This window comes from Xyrauchen texanus, chromosome 2 (assembly GCF_025860055.1).
Source record: "Xyrauchen texanus isolate HMW12.3.18 chromosome 2, RBS_HiC_50CHRs, whole genome shotgun sequence".
In the NCBI taxonomy this organism is placed as follows: Eukaryota; Metazoa; Chordata; class Actinopteri; order Cypriniformes; family Catostomidae; genus Xyrauchen; species Xyrauchen texanus.
The window spans coordinates 31,102,687-31,127,321 of NC_068277.1; the positions used below are offsets into that span (position 1 = coordinate 31,102,687).

General features: G+C 44.8%; 1 protein-coding gene across 1 annotated transcript in view; it reads right to left on the minus strand.

Moving 5' to 3' along the window:
- Positions 1 to 4,193: 4,193 nt before the first annotated feature.
- LOC127662789 (plakophilin-3-like) overlaps positions 4,194 to 24,635 on the minus strand; it is a 46,117-nt gene continuing 25,675 nt past the window's right edge. The window contains exons 9-13 of the mRNA XM_052154133.1: positions 23,652 to 23,831; positions 22,631 to 22,784; positions 21,918 to 22,113; positions 8,564 to 8,651; positions 4,194 to 5,170 (exon numbers count right to left, since the gene is read on the minus strand). Of these exons, the coding sequence (XP_052010093.1) occupies positions 5,129 to 5,170; positions 8,564 to 8,651; positions 21,918 to 22,113; positions 22,631 to 22,784; positions 23,652 to 23,831 (660 nt within the window). The 3' untranslated portion in view covers positions 4,194 to 5,128. The remainder of the gene's footprint in view (positions 5,171 to 8,563; positions 8,652 to 21,917; positions 22,114 to 22,630; positions 22,785 to 23,651; positions 23,832 to 24,635) is intronic.

A 24,635-nucleotide genomic window follows, 5' to 3' on the forward strand; every position in this document is an offset into this window, starting at 1 on the left:
GAGTTCAATGAACGTGTGCGGAAAGGACCAGCCTGCCGCATCATGAACGTGTTCAGGCATGAGCCTGCCATAAAAAACTGAAGAGTGTGCGCGGAGAGGACAAGCCTGCCGCGTCACAAACTTGTTCAGGCATGAGTTTGGGATGTCGACTCAAGGACGTAAGAGCCCGGAGTAGCATGAACATCCAAACGATAAAATCTGATGAATGTGTGTGGAGAGGACCAGCCTGCCGCATCACAAACTTGTTCAGACGTGAGCTTGAGATGTCGACTCAAGGACGTAAGAATCCGGAGTAGCAGAAACATCTAACCCATGAAGTTCGATGAACGCGTGCGGAAAGGACCAGCCTGCCGCATCACGAACGTGTTCAGGCATGAGCCTGCCATAAAAAACTGAAGAATGTGCGCGGAGAGGACCAGCCCGCCGCGTCACAAACCCGTTCAGGCATGAGCTTGGGATGTCGACTCAAGGACGTAAGAGCCCGGAGTAGCATGAACGTCCAAACTATAAAATCTGATGAATGTGTGCGGAGAGGACCAGCCTGCGGCATCACAAACCTGCTGCAGAGGGACCCCTCTAGCCAAGGCTTTAGAGGCGGCGACCCCTCTGGTGGAGTGAGCCCTGACACCTACTGACGAAGCCTGACCGCACGCCTCATAGGCCAGGGCAATAGCATCCCTCACCCAATGTGACATAGTCTGCTTGGTAGCGGCTGCCCCCCTGTTGCGGCCCCAAAACAGACAAATAATTGCCCAGACTTACGCCACTGGCTAGTGCGGTGGACATAAGTCTGAAGGGCACGGACTGGGCAGAGTCCGTGAAGACTTTCCTGCTGCGGCGTTAAAAAAGGTGGAGAGCAGAAGGCTTCCAGAGTGACAGGGTGTAGTGTCGAAAAAGGCACCTTAGGAAGGTAGTCAGGATGAGGATGGAGGATAGCTTTGGCCATACCTGGGGCAAACTCTAAACAGGCCGGCAAAACAGACAGAGCCTGTAGATCCCCGATTCTCTTAAGAGAGGTAATCGCCACAAGAAAAACCAGCTTGAGAGTCAGAAGTCTGTCAGACGCTGACTCTAGAGGTTCAAAGGGGCTTTCAGCCAGACCCTCCAGGACTATTGCTAAGTCCCATGAGGGAGTTCTGGTCCTAACAGGAGGCCTCAGTAGCCTGGCTCCACGAATGAAGCGAGCGAGTAGAGGGTGCCTCCCCAAAGGCTAAGACTCCCAGGAGCAGAGAAACCAGGGGAAAAGCATACAGACACATTCTGGGCCATGTATGCGCCATCGCATCCAGACCCAGGGGAGCTGGGTGACTCAGAGAGAAGTAGAGGGGACATTGCGCAGTCTCTTGAGAGGCGAAGAGGTCCACTTCTGCTCTGTAAAATCTCTCCCAAATTTGTTGTACTACCTCGGGGTGGAGTTTCCACTCGCCCCTCGGTATGTTTTGTCTGGACAGAAAATCTGCTCCCACATGTAGGTGTCCAGGGATGTAAATTGCCCTGAGTGACAGGAGCTTGCCCTGGGCCCAAAGGAGAATCCGACGTGCCAGCAAATTCAGGTGGCGAGAACGTAGACCTCCTTGATGGTTTATGTAGGAGACTGCTGCTATGTTGTCCACCCGCACAAGGACATGGCAGCCTCTCAGATGTCGGAGGAAGTATTTCAGGGCCAGAAATACCGCCATCAGCTCGAGGCAGTTGATGTGCCAATCGAGCTGATGACCCTCCCATTCCCCTTGGGCTGGACGACCACTTAAGATCGCACCCCAACCCATCAGAGAGGCGTCTGTCGTTAGCATCCTGCGACGACATGACGCACCGAGAGTGGGACCCAAGGCTTGGTCGCGCAGAGAGACAAATCCGTAGCTCGACGAAGCTCTGAAAAGGCCTCTTCGTTGAGAGTTTTACCCACACTCAGATCTTTTAGCAGGTCAGCCTGGTACGCCTGTAACACAGCCATGGTGTGCAGTGCAGCACCAGCCTGACCTGCCGCTTGATAAGCCCTCCCCACTAGCATGGAGGTAGTTCTGCATGGCTTAGAGGGGAGAGCAGGTTTTTTCAAAGACGATGCCGAACCCGGCGAGAGATAACCAGCAAGCTCATCGTGGAGGTCATCAAAGAAGGGAAGGGACTGATGAGGTGTTCCCTTCCCTTGGCCATCAGACAGAAATCTATCCTCTAACTTGGAGCATTTGGGGGTTTCTTGGTCATTTGGGGGTTTCTTGGTAACTCGAAATCTATAGATCCAAGAGAATCGAGGTCCTCCTCCTGAACTGAAGAGGCGCCGGAGCACGCTTCAAGATCACGAGAAGGACCAGCCGGATCTGGGGAGAGAGCGAGCGAAAGGGACGCACCCGTCTCTCGCTCCTCAGCCAGATCCATACGAGAGCCCCACGAATGAAGTGTGGGTGCTGGCTCTCGGAAGTAAGCGAGGTGAGCGCGAAGCATCCCGACCGAAAGAAGGTCACAATGCGCGCACCGCCCCGCCCCAACGCGAGAGCCGTGTGCTCTTCCCCAAACAAACAAAGCAAAACTCATGCGTGTCCTTGTCCGTCATGAAACGTTGACAAGGAAACACGCATCGCTTGCTCTGTTTCTCCGCCATTCTCTTTTATATATATATATATATATATATATATATATATATAAAATCTCTTTCAGAGCAGAGAGAGAAAGGAAAGAAAGTTCTGTGCACTGCCTAACAATTTCTAACTCCTAACAAAGAGGGAAGAAAGTTTTCTTAGCAGGTTGTGAGACACACAGCACAGTATGCTCTGAATGAAAAATATCTGTCGACACGCTGGTGACGCCTCTATTTTATAGCCTGGCCACAGGTGCATCTAATGATCATCACCAGCCGAGGCTATAAATTCAGGTCAATGTTCATTGACGTGTTTCACACAAATTCATAGCTGTTCACAATGCAGGATTGTTCCCCGTAGCGCTTAGCAAAAGCGCAGCATCAAAGTGAAGCTTTTTGTAAAGGGAACATGGTTGTTTTCTCTCTATTCCCCCTTTCTCTTTTTACTAATTTCTGTCTGTATGAATTCATGAGAGAAAATGTTATGCCAAACCTCTGTGTCTGCACGTTTCTTCCCCTATCTTGGAGAAAAAGCTGTTTTTGATCAGTTGTTACACAGGATGTTACTCCCATGCACTCAACTAATGACCAACCACAACAATCATACTGCACACTGACCCCTAATGCATTCCAACCTATTGGCCATTAGCCTAAGGAAACACACACACACACACACACACACACACACACACACACACACACACACACACACACACACACACACACACACACACAAGAGTTGTGCATGTATACACAAGATATTCTTAGTAGCTTTTGTGGCAGGTCACAGCCTGGAGAGGTTAAAAGAATAATTCAACAAAAAGTTAAATTCTTTCATCATTTACTCACCCTCATGCCATCCCAGATGTGAATGAATTTTTATTTTCTGCTGAACAAAAATTAAGATTTTCTTAAAGAATATTTCAGCTCTGTAGGTCCTCTCATGAAAGTGAATGGTGGCCAGACATTTGAAGGTCCAAAATATAGCACATAAAGGCAGCATAAAAGTAACTCCAGTGGTTAAATCAATATCTTCAGAAGTGATATGATAGATGTGGGTGGGAAAGATATCTATATTTAAGTACTTTTTTACTATCAGTCTCCACTTTCACATTCATATTCTTTTCTTTGTTTTTAGGCAATTCACATTCTTCATGCATACTGCCATCTACTGGGCAGGGAGGAGAATTTATAGTAAAAAAGGACTAAAATATTGATCTGTTTCTCACAAACACCTGTCATATCACTTCAGAAGATATACCTTTAACCACTGGCGTTATATGGGTTTTTGCAGCTTCAAATTGTTGGTCACCATTCACTTGCATTGTATGGAGCTACATAGCTAAAATATTCTTCTAAAAATCATCATTTCTGTTTAGCAGATGAAAGAAAGTCATACACATCTGGGATGGCATGAGTGTGAGTAAATTATGAGATCATATTTATTTTTTGGTGAACAATCCCTTTAAGAGTGTAAACTGTGAGCAGTCCAGAAATTCATTCAACAATGATGTTCATGAGCAGTAAGAGGGAGAGTCTAGAAAAAGAGAGTGGAGATAAATGTGGTAACCCAAAGCACATACAATTGAAAAATACTTTTAATAGAGACAGACAAAAAGCCATTTAGTTCATGTGTAAATTAAGTTTAGTAATGTGGACAATAAACTTGATTGACTGCACAAAGTCAAAAAAAAAACAACAACAACAAAAACAATGTTACCATATTATATCAAAATGATTTGTGACTATTGTTTTAATGTATTATATAAATCTGGGGTAGGGAATTCTTATGCACTGCTTCTGAATGTAACTGACTTATAATTATGAATACAAATGTCCAAATAAGGATTTATTTCAAAAGGCAATGGGGTGTTATATTTGTGCTTTCATGATATTCAGATATATTTCAGATGACATATACAGTAATGTGTTATCTCTTTTGCACTTAAATTCCAGTGCTAATGAAACTGTAATATGAGCAAAAGCCTGCAGAGATGTTAAAGATATTCATGAAATACCCAGTCCGGCAAATCTGTCTCTTTAGTTGTGAGCAACTACAAAAATATTTAGCAAAAATAAAATATATTTAGGATAAGACTGATTAGCTTCCAGTCTATGCAAAAGAAGCAGATCTTGGTGAAAGAATTAATCTTTGAATTGTTCAAAGTAATGTGTTTCTGCAATCAACTAATGGAAGCTAACATTTCATGTCTATCTGTTGCCTTCTCCCAAACAGACTTTAGGTTCATGTAATTAATTCAACCAAGACACACACATGCATTTGGGTCTACCTTTTAGATGTAGTGCTCTGCAAGCATTCCTCTACATTTCTGGCATTTCATAATACTTATGAGTGTTGCAAACTCAGATTTATAATCTAGTAAAAACTGTTCATTCTCTCCACTGCTTCACTGTGGATGATAGAGGCTGATCACATTCCCTTTGTGACTTTGGTGGACCCTTGGGTAGTGGTGGTAAAGACAGGTAGAATCCTATAGTCGTCTATTGCCACCTTATCCTTTGAGTTGTTTAGTACTGAATCATGGACACAGATTAGATGGCTACATCAGTGAAATCTCGCTTTGTGAACCCTTTCTGTAAAATAAAAAATACAGATAAGAGAAATGTTAACAATTATAATAATGTATTCTTTGTTCAGCATTGAGACTCTACATGGAGCATCTGATGGGTCCTTTGAACATGTTATCTGTTAGCCAATCGACTTGCGGAGTCTCTCTTTGTCTAACATTTAAACTGCATAATTTTTTGCATGTAAGTAGGTTTCATTGCAGTATGCTATGACAGTTTTCACTCTGAAACACTCATCCTCCCCAACACCACTTGCCTATATCTGTTTCAAGGGGATTGTATGCAGGGTTGGGGAGTAATGGAATACATGTAAGGGATTAAGTATTTAAAATACTAAATATTAGTAACTGTATTTCACTACAGTTCAAATTTAAATCATGCAAAGTATTTTGATTGCTGAAGAGATTAATTTGACTTTTATTATAATTAGTTTTATTTAATATTCAGTCTATTCAGTTGGAAAACACTTATCCATATAAATGATGTGATCCGAGGAGCTTTTGAACAACAGTGAAACGTTATCTTGTGATTTGTTTCATTCAGCGCTTTCACACTATCTCTTGTAGTGAGAGATAATTGAGGTTTATTTCATGCCAAACAGTTCTCTATAAAGGTAATAACTGTCTTAAGAAATAATGTGAACCATAGATCAAAGATTATTGATATGATGGACAATATTAATCTATCCTTAACTGTAGAAGCATATTCACTTGATTTCTGACGTTTGTTTTTAGGCAAAACAGTTATATTATAGTGGTAATAAAGAAGTTTAGAAATTACGAAATTTTCCAGATGCAAATAATATTTCAGAGCTTTAGTGGGCAGCTGAATATTTCATGATGATCCACGTCGAAAGATGGCAGTACTGTGTCTAACACCACAGTCAAAATTGAAATACACAAAGAAGAGCAATGCTAACGCTAGCTAGAGAACTACTGAATGCCCCTTTAACAGAGAAGCTACATCGTGTTTCTACAGCTTAGCAAAAAAACAGTTAGAAACACTTTGAGAGATGAAACAAAACCAATAAAAACACGATTACATGCTTTGTCAATGTTTTTTTTTTACAAGAAATGCTAACCAATGAAGCATTTAACATTGTATAGAAAGATACAAATAGTATATTTTCTGTGTAATTTTATGAACAGAAGCTACATACAATCGGAAGAGTATATCGTTGCGTACACTCAGTGGGGTTTTGAAGTTTAGAGCAGCAAAAATAGCTAACCTTGAGTAGTGAATATTTAGCTATATGCTAAGCTAAAAGGCTATTTCTTGCATTTACATGCATCTGTTACCAGGCGCGATTATTTTTGATAATTAATTATATGAAGATAATTCAATTAGAGCATAACTTGTTTTCTCTAGTAAGACATTTCATATTAGGGCAAAGATGTACTATAAAAAAAGTGATTCTTAAAGAAAATGTAAAACATTTATTTCCTGTAAAAATAGCTAAAACTCCTTAAAACACGAAACAAGAAACATTTACATTTGAAAGGTATTAAGGCTTTTTTCAGAGAATGTATTTTTTTTTTTTACAGTGAAGTGTATTTTCTTAATTTATTTACTTGTTTGTAGTCAAAACAAGTAAAAAAATCTGCGAGTGCTGAAGAAGTAATCCAAAGTATTTAGATAACGTTACTGACCTTGAGTAATCTAATGGAATATGTTACAAATAAAATTTTACCACATGTATTCTGTAATTACATTTTAAAAGTAAGCTTCCCAACCCTAATTGTATGTGTCTAATTGTACAGCAGCAGCATTTTCTACATGTTTGATGCAGCATATCTAACATATGTGTAACAAGTGGATTGTTAGTGTTCCTGTCAGGTTCCCAGGGGGACAGTTTTGAGTGACGTACAGACAGAGAGCTGGGCTCTGGCACTTGTAATGCAGTCAGCCACATAATAAATAAAGTAAGCAATGATACTGCTTTAATCGTCCATTCTGTATAGTTTGATAAAACAGAACAGTATGAAACAATATGTTCTTGTAGTATCGTCTTCGTACTTGCTATGCAGCAGTGTAAGCAGATTTAGTCCATCAAGATCTCCCATCTTGTCATATGCATTATGACACCTTAAATGTATTTCTAGAGTTGTCATGACTGAACTAAAACTTGTGCCTTGGCATTGTAATAATCAGCAGCAATACTAAACTAGCAATACTTTTTTTGTTAATCAAGTGAAATTCAAGATAATAGTCATAAAAGGCAGAAATATATTGTATCATATTATCTAAAAGTAAGATGGAAATAAAAAAGGCCTCAGCTTCAAAAAGGTAATAAGTAAGAAATTCCTGCATTCCACTGTTGCATTCCACAGAGACCACCTGTCTGACCAGCATCATTTTGGGCCACAGAGCACTAGGCACAACATTCATATCAGGCTCTAAAAGTGTACATGTTTTAAATATGTTGTCTTGGATTTACACTGACACCTAGTAGCATGGATGCAGCATCATTCAAACACAATAGTTTTTAGTTACCGATGCTGTTGAAGAAATTCACTATTCACAGTCAGCCATGATTGATTTAATCCATGAGTGAAAATGTCCAATAACAGAGCAATTACTGAGATTAAGCGAGTAGTATTTGGCTGGTCATGTGCTCCCAACATGGCAGCCCTCATGAGCATTAACTATTTAATTCAATAAAGCCATGTTAAAGATATGTCTGGCAGTGGCAAACATGCAAGTTTAAAATCAGTTCAAAGGTATCTTGTGATGACCATTATCAGCTGGAGTACCAATAACCTTGAACTCAGTTGTTTTTTTAAACAGTGCCAGGAGTTTTAAGTAAAACCAAACTTTTAGTAAATATGCAGCAACATAATGAGAGGCCAGAGAAAAGTCACTATAATAGTCCTTTTCACAACACAAACACAACAAGAAGAAAAAAATGACACATCGTGTTTGCATTATGTTAAACAGGGTCATGTCTTGTGATCAGTAATGTGTATTGTGTAAACATTTGTCCACCTCAGTTATAAAACTGACTGGGAGAGATGATATCACACACATGGACAGAGGACAGCACAGAGATGTGGATAGAAATAACCACAAGAACCTATAGATTTCGCCTATTCATACACTGCAAATGTCTACAGTGCCTATTCACACATTATAAACGGCCACATTTATTGACTTATACCATAATAAAAAGAGATAACCACTGGCCATGCAAACTGAAAGTAAGCAAATTCAAACTTGCACAAAGTTTACACAATACCCATCAGTGCAAAGTCTGTGGACAAGAAAGGATCCATTTTCAGGAGCGAACTTGTCAGATCATATCAGATTATAGTGGACAGGCCTTTGTCTTAAGTCTACTACTTGCCACCATTACCTGTAAATTTATGTGTGCGTTTAATTGGGCTGGAAACTGAGACTCACCTGTTTGTAGTCTCTGTGGAGTTTGCTGTACTGAAACATGTTGCACAGCACCGTGGAGGCAACCCTGGCCGCTTTCAGCTTCCCAGGACTGAGACAGAATAGGAAGGTAGAAACATGAAAACCAATGCTGGGACATTGTGCTCTTGATTAAACCACTAAATAATGAAACAACGTGTAGGCTGTATTACAAATGTACTTGTATGAAAGCTGGTAGGTGAGGTCCAATATAAATGGATAATTCTCAGGAAATGCAATGTTCTCTTACGAGAGGTTCTCTCGTATTGCGTAAGCTAGCTTACGCTACGGGAAAGATTCATCTTTTCTGAGATATTGAAGCCAAAAAATTATCCTTAATTTTTGTATAGAAAAATTACAGCTTTACAGCTAAATTTTGTACAGCTGCAGACCTTGAGCAGGCTAGCTAGCGAGCTCATAGGTTGCTCTGTGGCAACTGCTGCAGCCTATAGACGAGCTTGGGCGAACTCGCATCCAATGAGAGGCGTCCGCGCGCTCACTGCATCAAAGCCCGCCAAAATGGGCGTGACTAGAGTGCATATAAGCGTAGTTCGTAGGCTGGAACCCTGATTTTCATCTCTTCAGCGAAGCTCTTCGCATCGCTGACCTGGAAGCCGCGTCGCCGTTCGAGGGGCATCAAGCAAGCGTGGACAGCGCTAGAAGAAGCCGGCCATCTCATCCTGCGAGCTACGCCATCCGACGACGTATCCTTTTATTCAGCAAGCTAGTTCTCACGAACTATTCACAAAAGAGTACGAGCGTCTTTTTCAAGATGCCTCGCTCCATTTGCGCCTCATGTCGCGCCCTTCTCAGCACAGGAGACCGCCACATCATCTGCGCTCTCTGCCTGGGACTGGGGCACGCAGAGCTCGCCCTCACTGAGGGCGGATGCGATTTCTGCGAGGAGCTACCGATGTCGACCCTGCGGGCTCGTCTCGAAGCGCTCAAAGCAGAACCCGCCGCGCCGCCTTGCCTTCAGCCGCGCAGGAAGAAGCGCCGCTCACAAAGGCTGCCGGAAACTGTGGTTGAAGCGACTGCCTCGCCGGAGCCTCTCCCTCGAGTATCGCTTTCACCCTCCCCGCCCCCCTGGGACGCGCAGTTGCCGCCGAGCGGCCGCACTGCTGCCATCTCGGATGACGAGGCGGAGGATAAGGGCCGCTGTTCCATCATGGCTTCGGACAGCGAGGAGTGGTCAGGCTCCCAAGCCTCCTCCTCGGCCCAGGAATCCAGCAGGACCCGCGCCGGAGTCGAAGGGGAGTTAACACGCCTCCTCACACAGGCCGTCGACCGCCTCAGGCTCGAGTGGTCACCGCCCCCTGAGCAGGCACCCAACAGACTCGACGGCTGCTTTCTTCAAAGCCATCGCCGCTCTACACCCGCTCCCTTCCTGCCGGAATTACATACGGAGCTTGCAAAGTCGTGGAACACTCCTTTTTCAGCCAGGACCCGTTCCCACGTCTCCACCTCTCTCGCGTCGGTGGACGGCGCCACTGAGAGAGGCTACTCCTCCATCCCCGGTCGAGGACTTCGGTAGCAGCACACCTTTGTCCGCCCTCCGCAAGATGGCGTTCCAAGCCTGTGCTCCCGTCTAAGGCCTGCAGAGCGACTTCCGCCTATGTTGGCCGCGCCTATTCCGCCGCCGGCCAAGCCGCATCTGCTCTGCACTCAATGGCCATTTTACAGCTCCCAAGCAGACCTTCTTCGGGAGTGGGATGAGAAAGGCAGGCACCCAGAGGCTGTTACTGATCTACGAAGCGCGACAGACCTCGCCCTTCGCGCTACCAAAGCTGCAGCCCAAGCTCTAGGGAAGTGCATGGCCTTGCTGACTGTGACCGAGAGACACTTATGGCTAACACTAGCCGACATGGGAGAAGCAGAGCGCTCCACGTTCCTCAACGCACCGCTCTCTCCGACCGGTCTCTTCGGCTCCGCGGTGAGTGGCATTGTTGACCGCTTCTCAGAAGTCCAGAAAGCCACCCAAGCCATGAACCTCTTCCTGCCGCGTCGCGCTAGCTCCTCTGCAGGCCGCTCACGTGATCAGCCTCCTGCACGAGCCTCTTCACAGCGCCCAGTTCAACAAACTCAGACTTCTCAGCGTCGATAGGACGGCCGCCCTCGATCGCGCTCAGACAGCCGCCGCAGACCGCCGCCCCCCCCGCGGGCCTCGATTTAAGGTAACGCTGAAACCAGAGCAAGCGAAGTCTTCCTAACTTTGTTGAACAAACGACGGCTCAGTCCCGCCGCGGCCGGACCACCGTCAAAGCTTTTCCCCCTGTCAGTCCCCTTCTCTCAGGCTACTACAGTGGTGAATTTAGCAGCCAACAAGCCGGTGACACTGCCCGCTTGCCTGCACTCAAACGCCGTTTTCACGGCGACCCAAATAAATCTTGTAAAGAGCAAACATGTCTTATGTGTAGAAAAAGTGCCCACAACCCAGTGTTCGCCCCTACACACAAGCATAACACATCCCGTGCCCCTATCAGAGCACGCTCTCATAAAGCGGTTACTGAACCGCTCGAGCGTCAGAGTCAATGAAGGCGCCCACAAATGCGTCGTGCGCCCATTCTCTGCCCGCTCTGTTACACGGCCAGCAAACATTCCTCTGTGTGTAAGTCCCGTGCCCATGACTATGCTTGCGCATCACGTAACAGATGTGACTCTTTCCCCATTCATTCCAATCGGAAGTCACTCACAAAACAGCCTGTTCATGCTGTCTGCAAGCAATCATGCATGAACACACTAAACGCGCTCACACATTTTGTTCAGCGCTCTGTGTGCGGCAATCAGAGCGAATTGGCCATTCACCCTCTAGCGTTACGCTTCAAAGCGTGGGAAGCTATTCCAGGGATATCCAAGTGGGTGTTAAGCACAATACAACAGGGCTATTTGCTACAGTTCGATCGCCGCCCTCCTCGCTTCAGAGCGCGGCTCGAAACCACTGTGAATCAAAAAAATCAAAATCAAATCAAATCACTTTATTGTCACACTACCATGTACACAAGTGCAACAGTAGGTGAAATTCTTGTGTGCAGTTCCAAGCAACATAGCAGTCATGACAGTGACGAGACATATACCAATTACAATAAACAACATACTTACACAAAACAATTTACATATCAAATGTACACATACTTACACAAAACAATTTACAAATCAGATGTACACATACTTACACAACACAATAATTATATACAATGCAGAATATAGAACAGAATATACAATACAATACAATAAGTGGGAGTATATGAAATATATATATGTGTATATATATATATAGCAGTTGTATTGAGGAGAATATGTTGACAGTCCAGTGTGAGATTATAGCTGAATAAAGTGCAGTGCTAATTATTGATCCTGATAGATCAAGAGTTCAACAGTCTGATTGCTTGGGGGAAAAAGCTATCATGTAGTCGGCTGGTGCGGGTCCTGATGCCGCTGATACCGCCTGCCTGATGGTAGCAGTGAGAACAGCCCATGACTTGGGTGACTGGAGTCTCTGATGATCCTCCGAGCTTTTTCACACACCGCCTGGTGTATATGTCCTGGAGGGAGGAAGCTCACCTCCGATGATATTCCTGGCAGTTCGCACCACCCTTTGCAGGGCTTTGCAGTTGTGCGCGGTGCTATTGCCGTACCAGGCGGTGATGCAGCCAGTCAGGATGCTCTCTACAGTGCTGGTGTAGAACCGTGTGAGGATGTGGTGGTTCATTCCAAACTTCCTCAGCCATCTCAGGAAGAAGAGGCGCTGGTGAGCCTTCTTCACAACGGCCTCAGTGTGGACGGATCATGTGAGTTCCTCAGTAATGTGGACACCGAGGAACTTGAAGCTGCTGACTCTCTCCACCGGTGCTCCATTGATGGTGATGGGGCTGTGTTCTCCGTCTTTCTTCCTGAAGTCCACAACAAGCTCCTTGGTTTTACTGACGTTGAGGGAGAGGTTGTGCTCCTGACACCAGCGTGTCAGAGTGTGCACCTCCTCTCTGTAGGCTCTTTCATCATTGTCAGTGATCAGACCTACCACCGTCGTATCGTCAGCAAACTTAATGATGGCATTGGAGCTATGTGTTGCCACACAGTCATGTGTGTACAGGGAATACAGGAGTGGGCTGAGAACACAGCTCTGCGGGGCTCCAGTGTTGAGGGTCAGTGATGAGGAGGTGTTGCTGCCCATTCTAACCACCTGACGTCTGCCTGACAGGAAATCCAGGATCCAGCTGCACAGCGAGCTGTTTAAGCCCAGAGCCCGGAGTTTCTCATCAAGCTTGGAGGGCACTATGGTGTTGAATGCTGAGCTGTAGTCTACAAACAGCATTCTCACATATGTGTTCCTTTTTTCCAGGTGGGAGAGAGCAGTGTGTATTGTAGATGCAATGGCATCATCAGTGGAGCGGTTGTTGCGGTAGGCAAACTGCAATGGGTCCAAAGAGGGGGCAGAACAGAGCAGATGTGATCTCTGATTAACCTCTCGAAGCATTTGCTGATGATGGGGGTCAGAGCAACAGGACGCCAGTCATTTAAGCATGTGATTATAGCTTGCTTCGGTACAGGCACAATGGTTGATGTTTTGAAGCATGTGGGGATTACAGACAGGGAGAGGGACAGATTGAAAATGTCCGTAAAAACACCAGCCAGTTGATTCGCGCACGCTCTGATGACGCGGCCCGGAATGCCGTCTGGACCCGCGGCTTTACGGATGTTCACCCGTCGGAATGATCGGTGTTACATCCACAACAGAGACGGAGAGTGAATCAACCTCTGTAGCGTCAGTCGCGAGTGCACTCTCCGCGAGGGCGGTGTTACTGTCCTCAAAACGAGCATAAAATGTATTAAGTTCGTCCGGGAGAGATGCAGCGGTGTTCATGGCGGAGACTTTATTCCGCTTGTAGTCCGTGATTGTGTTAATTCCCTGCCACATACTTCTGGAGTCAGTGGTGTTGAACTGACTTTCAAGTTTGTGCCTGTACTGGCGTTTAGCTGCACTGATAGTGTTACGGAGGGCATAACTGGCTTGTTTACGCTCCTCCGTGTTAGGAGAATTAAAGCGGAGGTCCGCGCAGTGAGTGCCGCGCGAACATCGCCGTTAACCCATGGTTTCTGGTTGGGGTATATCCGTATAGTTTTGGTCGGAACAACGTCCTCTACGCACTTCCTGATGAAACACGTTACGCTGTCAGCGTAAACCTCGATGTCGTCATCAGAGGCGGACCGGAACATCTCCCAGTCCGCGTGATCAAAACAGTCTTGTAGCGCAGAGTCTGATTGGTCCGACCAGCACTGGATCGTTCTGAGGGTGGGTGCTTCCTGTTTCAGTTTCTGCCTGTAAGCGGGCAGAAGCAGAACGGAAGAATGGTCCGATTTGCCAAATGGGGGCGGGGGAGGGATTTGTAGCCTTCCGGAAGGGAGAGTAACAATGATCCAAAACCCGGTCCCCTCGTGTGTTGAACTTTATGTGTTGGTGGTATTTTGGGGCGATTGCTTTGAAGGCTTTGTTAAAGTCCCCGGCAACAATGAACGCAGCCTCAGGGTGCGCGGTTTCCTGCTCACTTATACACCCATACAGTTCCCTGAGTGCCCGGTCTGTGTCGGCTTGCGGGGGGATGTACACAGCTGTGATGATAACCGCTGTGAATTCCCTCGGCAGCCAGAATGGTCGACACAGAAGCATGAGATAGTCCAGATCAGGAGAGCAAAAAGACTTGATGAAATGTACGTTCCTCTGATCACACCATGATTTGTTGATCATAAAACATACACCACCACCTCTGCTTTTACCAGAGAGGTCTTTCGCTCTGTCCGCTCGGTGCACGGAAAAGCCCGTGATTTCGATGGCCGAGTCTGGAATCTCCGTAGACAGCCAGGTTTCTGTAAGGCACATAACGCAGCAGTCCCTCGTCTCTCGTTGGAAAGAGATCCGGCTCTCAGCTCGCAGAATTTGTTGTCCAGAGACTGAACATTTGCCAGTAGTATACTGGGTAGCGGGGTCGATTTGCACGACGTCTTACTCTGATGAGAACGCCGGCTCGTTTTCCTCTTTTCCTTCTGCGTTTCCGCGGCCGAGCAGCACAGACAAAGGGCTCCGCCGGCGTGTTTGTAAACAGCGGGTCGGCATTAAGGAATTTGAAGTCCGGTTTTCGATGTGTGATTGTAGAACTAATGTCCAAAAGCGTTTGTCTGTCGTAAACAATAAGGCAGACAACATCCAAGACAAAAAAACAAAGAACTGTAAACAAAACAAACAATAAACCGCAGTGTTGTAACGGAGCTCGCAACGCAGCAGCCATACTCGGCGCCATCTTGAGTCCAAGAAACACGGAAGCAGCGTGCATGCTTCGTTCAGAAATAGCAAGCCTTCTGTGCAAAAGGGCCATAGAAAAAGTGCCACCCTCTCTGAGCGAGTCGGGGCTTTACAGCCGTTATTTTCTTGTTCCCAAGAAAGACGGCGGCCTCAGACCCATATTAGATCTCAGGGTTTTGAACAAGGTGCTTGCAAAAAGACCGTTCAAAATGCTTACAATCAGGAAACTCCTCGGGCATGTGCGCCAGGGGACTGGTTTATTTCTCTCGATCTGAAAGATGCATACTTTCAGATTCAGATAAATCCCGTCACAGGCCATTCTTGAGATTCGCCTTGACGGCCAGGTTTATCAATACACCGTCCTTCCGTTCGGCCTGTCCTTAGCACCCCGTACTTTCACGAAGTGCATGGATGCGGCGCTCGCACCCCTGCGGAGTCAGGGTTTGCGAATTCTGAACTATTTGGACGACTGGCTGATTATGGCTTACTCACATATGGAGCTTCTGTCTCACAGAGCAGTTCTCCTCAGCCATCTGAACAGTTTGGGTCTTGCAGTCAATTGGACCAACAGCTCACTACAGCCCAGTCAGACCATTTCCTTCCTGGGAATAGAACTAGACTCCGTGGCAATGACGGCTCGCTTATCTACACAGCGCGCACGGCGTGTTCAGCGACTAGCCGCATCTTTTCAGATGAACAGCCTCACGCCTCTGAAGAAATTCCAGAGAGTGCTAGGTTACATGGCCTCAGCCGCAGCAGTACTTCAGCTGGGTTTACTGCACATGCGCCCGCTTCAGCATTGGCTAAACACCCGCGCGTCTCGCTGGGCTTGGGCCACAGGCCGCCAGCCCATCAAGGTGACTCAGACCTGTATATCAGCTCTGCAGCCCTGGACAGTGGCCGAATGGTATCAACGGGGAGTGACAATGGGAGCTGTATCTCGCCGAAAAGTCATCTCGACAGACGCGTCCAACACGGGTTGGGGCGCGGTCTGCGAGGGCTCTCCGGTTTTCGGCCTATGGTCAGTTCAGGAAAAGCTCCTTCACATAAATTGTCTGGAAATGATAGCGGTCGAGTACGCGCTCGTGCGCTTTCTCCCGGTCATTCAGGGTCACCACGTCCTGGTCCGTTCGGACAACAGATCTGTGGTATCCTACCTAAACCGTCAGGGCGGTGTCAGATCCAGGAAACTCTTCCATCTGATGAAACGCATACTGAGTTGGTCCCAGTGCCACCATGGAATGGTCCCTGCACGCTCAAACAGTCCAGACGTTATGGCACCTATTCGGCAGAGCAGAGATAGACCTCTTTGCGTCCAAAGAGAACTCTCACTGCCCAATATTTTTCTCGAAAAGAGAGGACGCGCTGGCCCAGGACTGGCCCAGACGCCCGCTTTACGCCTTCCCTCCCGTCTCGCTATTGCCACAGGTAATGCAGGGGATCAGGAAGCAGCGTCACTCGGTGCTCCTCATAGCCCCGCGTTGGGAGAATCAGACATGGTTCCCGGAGCTTACGCAGCTGTCACTGACAGCGCCGTGGCCCATCCCAGTGAGAGCAGATCTCCTCTCTCAAGCTTGCGGCACAATCTGGCATCCCCACCCAGAGCTGGGCGCTGCATGCGTGGGTGATCAACGACTACCCGTCGCTCTGCCAGAAGGAGTAATAAACATCATCATACACGCTAGAGCCCCTTCCACGAGAAGACTCTATGCGTCAAAATGGTCTGTGTTCTCAAAATGGTGCACCGACAGAGACCTGGACCCGCGGACATGTGGGGTGTCGTCGCTGCTCGTATTTCTACAAGAGCTGCTGGATAAGGGCAGATCCCCATCCACGCTCAAAGTGTATGTGGCGGCCGTTGCGGCGTTCGCTGAACCCCTGCACGGCCAGTCATGGGGTAAAAAGCCCCCGAGCTGGTCATCCGCTTCCTCAGGGGAGCTAGAAGGATGAACCCCCCGCGCCCCCATCGGTTCCTATCTGGGATCTTTCTATAGTTCTCGAAACTATGAAAGCCCCCCTTTCGAACCACTTCAATCCGTGGATTTGAAATACCTTTCACTCAAAACCGTTTTTCTGACTGCCCTGTCATCAGTCAAGCGTGTGGGAGACCTTCACGCGCTGTCTGTCAGCACTGCGTGTCTTGAGTTTGGACCAAGTGACTCCAAGGTCATTTTAAAGCCTAGACACGGCTATGTTCCCAAGGTGATCGGTACTCCTTTCAGAGCACAGGTCATTTCCCTATTGGCGCTGCCAGCTTCCGATAGCTGAACGCGACGCCAATCTCCTTTGCCCGGTCAGAGCACTGAGATTGTATACTGCGCGCTCCGCCGCTTTCAGACGCTCTGAGCAGCTTTTCGTTTCGTTCGGAGGGTGCACCAAAGGTCTCGCCGCCTCGAAACAGACACTATCTAGATGGATAGTGGACGCTATTGCTGCTGCATACTGGCGTCAAAAGACCTGCCATGCCCGTTGGGCATTAGGGCTCACTCCACTAGAGGCATGGCATCCTCGTGGGCATGGTCCAGCGGGATTTCCATTCACGACATATGTGTGGCAGCGGGATGGACTTCCCCTCCACCTTTGTCAGATTTTACAATATGGAAGTGCCCGCTCTGCAGGCAAAACTACTAGCGGTTTAATACGCTACAGCTCCCCTGGTGAGCTGCACTGATGGGACACATTCCACACAGACCGGCACCGCCGCTCTGTCGTTCCCTTCCCACTATGTGCTTATGTTTTACACAATCAATGACCCGCATTCTTGCCGGCCAAATATTATTTCCCCACTCATAAGGGCTCCCCGGGTCCCCCTTCATTCCCTGGGGCTCATACAGTGGATGCTTGGCGCGCACGGCGTTGACAATGGGTTCCCGTAGCGTAAGCTAGCTTACGCAATATGAGAGAACCTCTCGTAAGAGAACGTATCGGTTACCTAACGTAACCTCGGTTCTCTCTAGATGAGGGAACGAGTATTGCGTAGCCGGCCGTGCTTCAGCGCCATGAGCGACTTTTACGCTTCAGTCAATGAAAACCAGGGTTCCAGCCTACGAACTACGCTTATATGCACTCTAGTCACGCCCATTTTGGCGGGCTTTGATGCAGAGAGCGCACGGACGCCTCTCATTGGATGCGAGTTCGCCCAAGCTCGTCTATAGGCTGCAGCAGTTGCCACAGAGCAACCTATGAGCTTGCTAGCTAGCCCGCTCAAGGTCTGCAGCTGCCGCACTGCGTTGACAATGGATACAAAAATTAAGGATAATTTTTTGGCTTCAATATCTCAGAAAAGATGAATCTTTCCCGTAGCGTAAGCTAGCTTACGCAATACTCGTTCCCTCATCTAGAGAGAACCGAGGTTACGTTAGGTAACCGATACGTTTATCAGAAAATGCCAGTTTTTTTTTTATTATTTCATTAGAAAAGGTCACTGCTGTTGTGCTGAACTTCAGCATTAATTATATTTTCCCATCACATGCCCAAAGTACCAAGATTATTTTCACCTTATTGTACAGGTGAAACTCGAAAAATTAGAATATCGTGCAAAAGTTCATTAATTTCAGTAATTCAACTTAAAAGGTGAAACTAATATATTATATAGACTCATTACAAGCAAAGTAAGATATTTCAAGCCTTTATTTGATATAATTTTGATGATTATGGCTTACAGCTTATGAAAACCCCAAATTCAGAATCTCAGAAAATTAGAATATTGTGAAAAGGTTCAGTATTGTAGGCTCAAAGTGTCACACTCTAATCAGCTAAACACCTGCAAAGGGTTCCTGAGCCTTTAAATGGTCTCTCAGTCTGGTTCAGTTGAATTCACAATCATGGGGAAGACTGATGACCTGACAGTTGTGCAGAAAACCATCATTGACACCCTCCACAAGGAGGGAAAGCCTCAAAAGGTAATTGCAAAAGAAGTTGGATGTTCTCAAAGTGCTGTATCAAAGCACATTAATAGAAAGTTAAGTGGAAGGGAAAAGTGTGGAAGAAAAAGGTGCACAAGCAGCAGGGATGACCGTAGCCTGGAGAGGATTGTCAGGAAAAGGCCATTCAAATGTGTGGGGAGCTTCACAAGGAGTGGACTGAGGCTGGAGTTACTGCATCAAGAGCCACCACACACAGACGGGTCCTGGACATGGGCTTCAAATGTCAAACGTCTTACCTGGGCTAAAGAAAAAAGAACTGGTCTGTTGCTCAGTGGTCCAAAGTCCTCTTTTCTGATGAGAGCAAATTTTGCATCTCATTTGGAAACCAAGGTCCCAGAGACTGGAGGAAGAATGGAGAGGCCCACAATCCAAGATGCTTGAAGTCCAGTGTGAAGTTTCCACAGTCTGTGCTGGTTTGGGGAGCCATGTCATCGGCTGGTGTTGGTCCACTGTGCTTTATTAAGTCCAGAGTTAACACAGCCGTCTACCGGGACATTTTAGAGCACTTCATGCTTCCTTCAGCAGACAAGCTTTATGGAGATGCTGACTTCATTTTCCAGCAGGACTTGGCACCTGCCCACACTGCCAAAAGTACCAAAACCTGGTTCAATGACCGTGGTATTACTGTGCTTGATTGGCCAGCAAACTTGCCTGACCTGAACCCCATAGAGAATCTATGGGGCATTGCCAAGAGAAAGATGAGAGACATGAGACCAAACGATGCAGAAGAGCTGAAGGCCGCTATTGAAGCATCTTGGTCTTCCATAACACCTCAGCAGTGCCACAGGCTGATAGCATCCATACCACGCTGCATTGAGGCAGTAATTAATGCAAAAGGGGCCCAAGCCAAGTACTGAGTACATATGCATGATTATACGTTTCAGAGGGCTGACATTTCTGTATTTAAAATCCTTTTTTTTTATTGATTTCATGTAATATTCTAATTTTCGGAGATTCTGAATTTGGGGTTTTCATAAGCTGTAAGCCATAATCATAAAAATTATATCAAATAAAGGCTTGAAATATCTTACTTTGCTTGTAATGAGTCTATATAATATATTAGTTTCACCTTTTAAGTTGAATTACTGATTTTTCGAGTTTCACCTGTATATATCGAGGGACCACTAAAAGGGGTACGTCTTCCCATTATTCAAATTAGTTGTATTTCAATAGTTATTTACTCTTACTAACCCTAAAATGCTGCATTATTTCAACACCAACACAGTACTTTAAGTATCCATAATTGTAATGAATATCTAAGTACTTTTTAAAGAAAAAGTTTCAATGTGCCTTGTGTTTTAAGCCTGCTACATTCCAAATATATCAGGGTTTAGCATTATGGGGACTGAAAGTCAGTCTAAAAATGCTAATAACAGCCTTTACTATATCATCACATAACTTACATTTGTTGTTTTTGTACTTTGTGCCTTGAAAAGGATTAGTACAAAACTGATCCTTGTGATTTTTTCCCATAACAATGTGCAATATAGAGGTTGGCAAGGCCAATGTAAAGATGGTCATGACATACTAATAAAGAGATGTTATTGTGTCATGTGTGATCCTTATGAGTTTTATTAAGATACTCCCTCAAATATGATGTCAGAAAAATGAAACCTTTATAATAATAATAATTATTATTATTATTTCTATTGTTATTATTATTATGCATTCTACAAAGCATACTATTTCAATTGAATGAAATAAACATTTAGGTCAGATTAGATTTGTTTTTAAATTATGTTAAGGATTAGATTCTAAGCAACCAATTAAATTGTAGTGGTGATGAATGGGGACATGCAAATGAGCTGATCTTCAGATGAAAAAAAATAAATAAATGTTCAATTAAAAAAAAATGTCAAAACACAATAATAGTTAAATCTATCAGATAATGTGACTAAGTTAGTATCCATCCATCCATCCATCCATCTTCAACCGCTTACCGAATTCGGGTCGTGGGGGCAGCTGCTCCAGCAGGGTGCCCCAAACTTCCCTATCCCAAGCCACATTAACCAGCTCTGACTGGGGGACCCCGAGGCGTTCCCAGGCCAGTGTGGAGATGTAATCTCTCCACTTAATCCTAAGTCTTCCCCGAGGCCTCCTCCTAGCTGGACGTGCCTGAAACACCTCCCTAGGGAGGCGGCCAGGGGGCATCCTTACCAGATGCCCAAACCACCTCAACTGACTCCTTTCGACGCAAAGGAGCAGCGGCTCTACTCCGAGCTCCTCACGGATGACTGAGCTCCTCACCCTATCTCTAAGGGAGAAGCCCGCCACCCTTCTGAGGAAGCCCATTTCGGCCACTTGTACTCGCAACCTAGTTCTTTCGGTCATGACCCAACCTTCATGACCATAGGTGAGGGTAGGAACAAAAATTGACCGATAGATCGAGAGCTTTGCCTTTCGGCTCAGCTCTCTTTTCGTGACAACGGTGCGATAGAGCGAGTGCAATACCGCCCCCGCTGCCCCGATTCTCCGGCCAACCTCCCGCTCCATTGTCCCCTCACTCGTGAACAAGACCCCGAGGTACTTGAACTCCTTCACTTGGGGCAAAACCTCATCCTGTTAATTAAATTAGTAGTGTCATGGGGACACAAAAATATCATTGTGTTCTGTGAATGTAAGATAAATATATTTGCATTTTTACATACAAATTAAAAGCTTTTTTTGTCTTGTTCTCTGAAGCAATTACAATATTAAAGACCCCATAAAAATCTAAATTAGACTCTTTGTTTTTTGTTTGTTTGTTTGTCATTATGTTTCATTCAGCTGAGATGCTCTTGCTCTTTTAAGCACAAATGCATCCTGGAATCCTTCTTGAGCTTATCTATGCTATTTTTAATTGTTGGTGTATGTAAACATGCACTAGATGGACATCTTTGATGGTTTTGATGTGCTTCCGGTGTGTGCACTTCAGTGCAGGATGATACTGTATGTGTGTGTGTCTAGTTCACCATGCTTTGGACGTGTTTTGGATGGGTTTTTTGGCTCATATCAGTGTGGATTGATATGTTTACATTAAGGTTTAAAGGAGACGCTTAGGCCAAAATCGAGTGTTTCAGACAGAGGGCCAGAGACAAGGTGGAAAATTATCATATATGACTAAACTTTCTTGTATCACCTGTTGTCATGGGATGTCTTAATGCTGACCAGCTTGGGTAGTCCATCAAAGAAAGTGATATCTCTTGCAGCTACAGAGCTTGCTGTAACCAGATTGTTGAGAACCCCACAAATGTTGACCACAACATCACTAGAAGGGTCTTTCTGATGTCCGTCACTGGGGAGTTTGGTCACTAGAACATTAACCACTTTGGTAGCTATGGATAAAAAGCAATAACAAATATAGCTGGAATAATCCAAACAGGAAGAATAAAATAGAGTGACATATGTGTAGTGCGATGAAGTGGGAGCCCTGTGGCGGGGGTGAATTACAGTGTTTGCAGAAAACTCAAAGTTCAGGGTGGGGAGAAATGGGCGGCAGAATTGTGGATATTGGGAGCAATACAAAAATGTGTCTTTTGGGAACTGACGAACTGAAGAAAGTATTAATGTGGGTTGAAGTGCAGTAAAAACAACAACGTGTAAGTAATCTGTTCTATGTGGAAGAAAATTGGACAGTGGTCTATAAAAAGAGTGGCTGAGAAGGAAATAAATATAGCCATTGTCATAGTAGTTTTCATAGTTATCTGCTTGTGCAATAAGTTTATTCAAGTTTTGACTGAGCTAGACATGTGTTTGGCAGAATGTTGAAACATTAGTTGGTGTGTTTTACATTAAAAGGAGATTAAAAACAGAGCTTTAGACTGACACGAAGGAAGAAAGTCTTACACTAACCCATGTCAGCTTTGTTTTTGCTGTGTCTGGAGAGGTTCCTCAGCAAACCTGTGAGAGAACGGAGCTCTGCATCAGTGGGGCTTTGCAACTGGTGAAGTATCACTGGCAACATCCGCTCCTGCTCCAGTGCCACGTGACTCAACACTGATGCCCACTGAGAGAGAGAGAGAGAGAGAGAGAGAGAGAGTGAGAGAGAGAGAGAGAGAGAGAGAGAGAGAGAGAGAGAGAGAGAGAGAGAGAGAAGGGTAAAGAGAGAGTGAGAAGGAACAAAATTGTTTTACAGATAGCCAGATTAAAATGGAGACACAGAAAAAAACTGAGAACAAAGAAATTAAATAACAGCAATGGCAGAAACATGCAGATCATGAGAGATATAAGGGCAGACAGATATAGGAGACCTAAATAATACACTGCAATGGTTAAAAGAACAGAGATAAAGGTGAAAGATGTACAGTTTATATCTTAGATGAAAGATGTATGTAATGTATATGTATATTGATGTCATAATTAAGGTTATTTGATTAAAGGAACAGTTCACCCAAAAATAAAAAGTCTGTCATCATTTACAAACACATATGACTTTCCTTCCTATGTGGAACACAAAAGCAGACGTTTTAATTGCAGTCCATCTTTTCAATGTACAATGGCAGTGGATAGAGGTCCACACAAGAACATGTGTTGTTTTTAGTGTTAGCACAACACACTTTAAGATTGTCACTGAAAAATTTATTTTGTATTGGTTCTCACAAAAACCTATCATATATCTTCAGAAGACTTGGAATATGTTTCACAAGCCACATGGACTACCTTTATGATACTTTTGGGTCCTTTTTATAACTTGAAATCTGAAAAGACCAACCGTGATAATTCTTCTTTTGAGTTCCACATAAGAAATAAAGTCATTCGTTTGGAATAACATGAGAGTGAGTAAATTATGAACATTAATTCTTGGGTAAACTATTCCAGTTGTGCTTCCAGTTAATATAATCCCCTGTGAAAAGTTGAGTGAGGGGTATCTCACCCTGGCCTCCCCCGCTGTGATGTTCTGCAAGGCTCCTGCTGCAGCCTCTCTTGTGGCTGTATTTGTCTCACAGCTCTGCAGGATGCTGTTGTATAAGCCGACTATTTTTGGGTGCCACAGCCACTCTGCACCTTTAGGGACTCGTGCAACTTCAGAGAAGGTGGACAGCTCTTGATTTCTCTGCTTCGGCACAACATGAGCTCATAAAAAAGACAGTATGAATCTAAAATGTATATTTCCTACACTAAAGCAGAAGATATAAAATAACCATCTTAAGACAAATACTCTTGTGAAACATCTAAAAATGTGCCTAAAATTTTTTATATTATATATAATCTCTCTCTCTCTCTCTCTCTCTCTCTCTCTCTCTCTATATATATATATATATATATATTTGAAGTCAGAAGTTTACAGGAATTATGAAAAACTGAGTTTAAATGTATTTGGCTAAGGTGTATGTACAATTCTGACTTGTATGTATATATATATATATATATATATATATATATCACACACACACACACACACACACACACACACACACACACACACACACAGTACATGTAATGGGATTACGTATTTAAAATACAAAATATAAGTAACTGTATTCCACTACAGTTACAATTTAAATAATTGGTAATTAGAATACAGTTACATTCAAAAAGTATTTTGATTACTGAAAAGATCACTTTGCATTTCATTGTCATTTTGTTACATTTAATATTTAGTCCTTTCAGATGAACAACATTTATACATATAAATAATGCAATCCAAAGTGCATTTGAACGGCAGTGAAACACTTTCTTATGATGTGTTACATTCATACGAGCAGACAGAGAAGTAAGTTTGAAGTAAGTTTGGAGCAGAAGAAATAGAAATAAACCTTGTGTTTTGTGCTTTACGCTAAGCTAAAATGCTATTTCTAGCCATTTTACATGCACATGTTACCAGCCACAATCATATTTGTTTATAAAAAAAAATTCA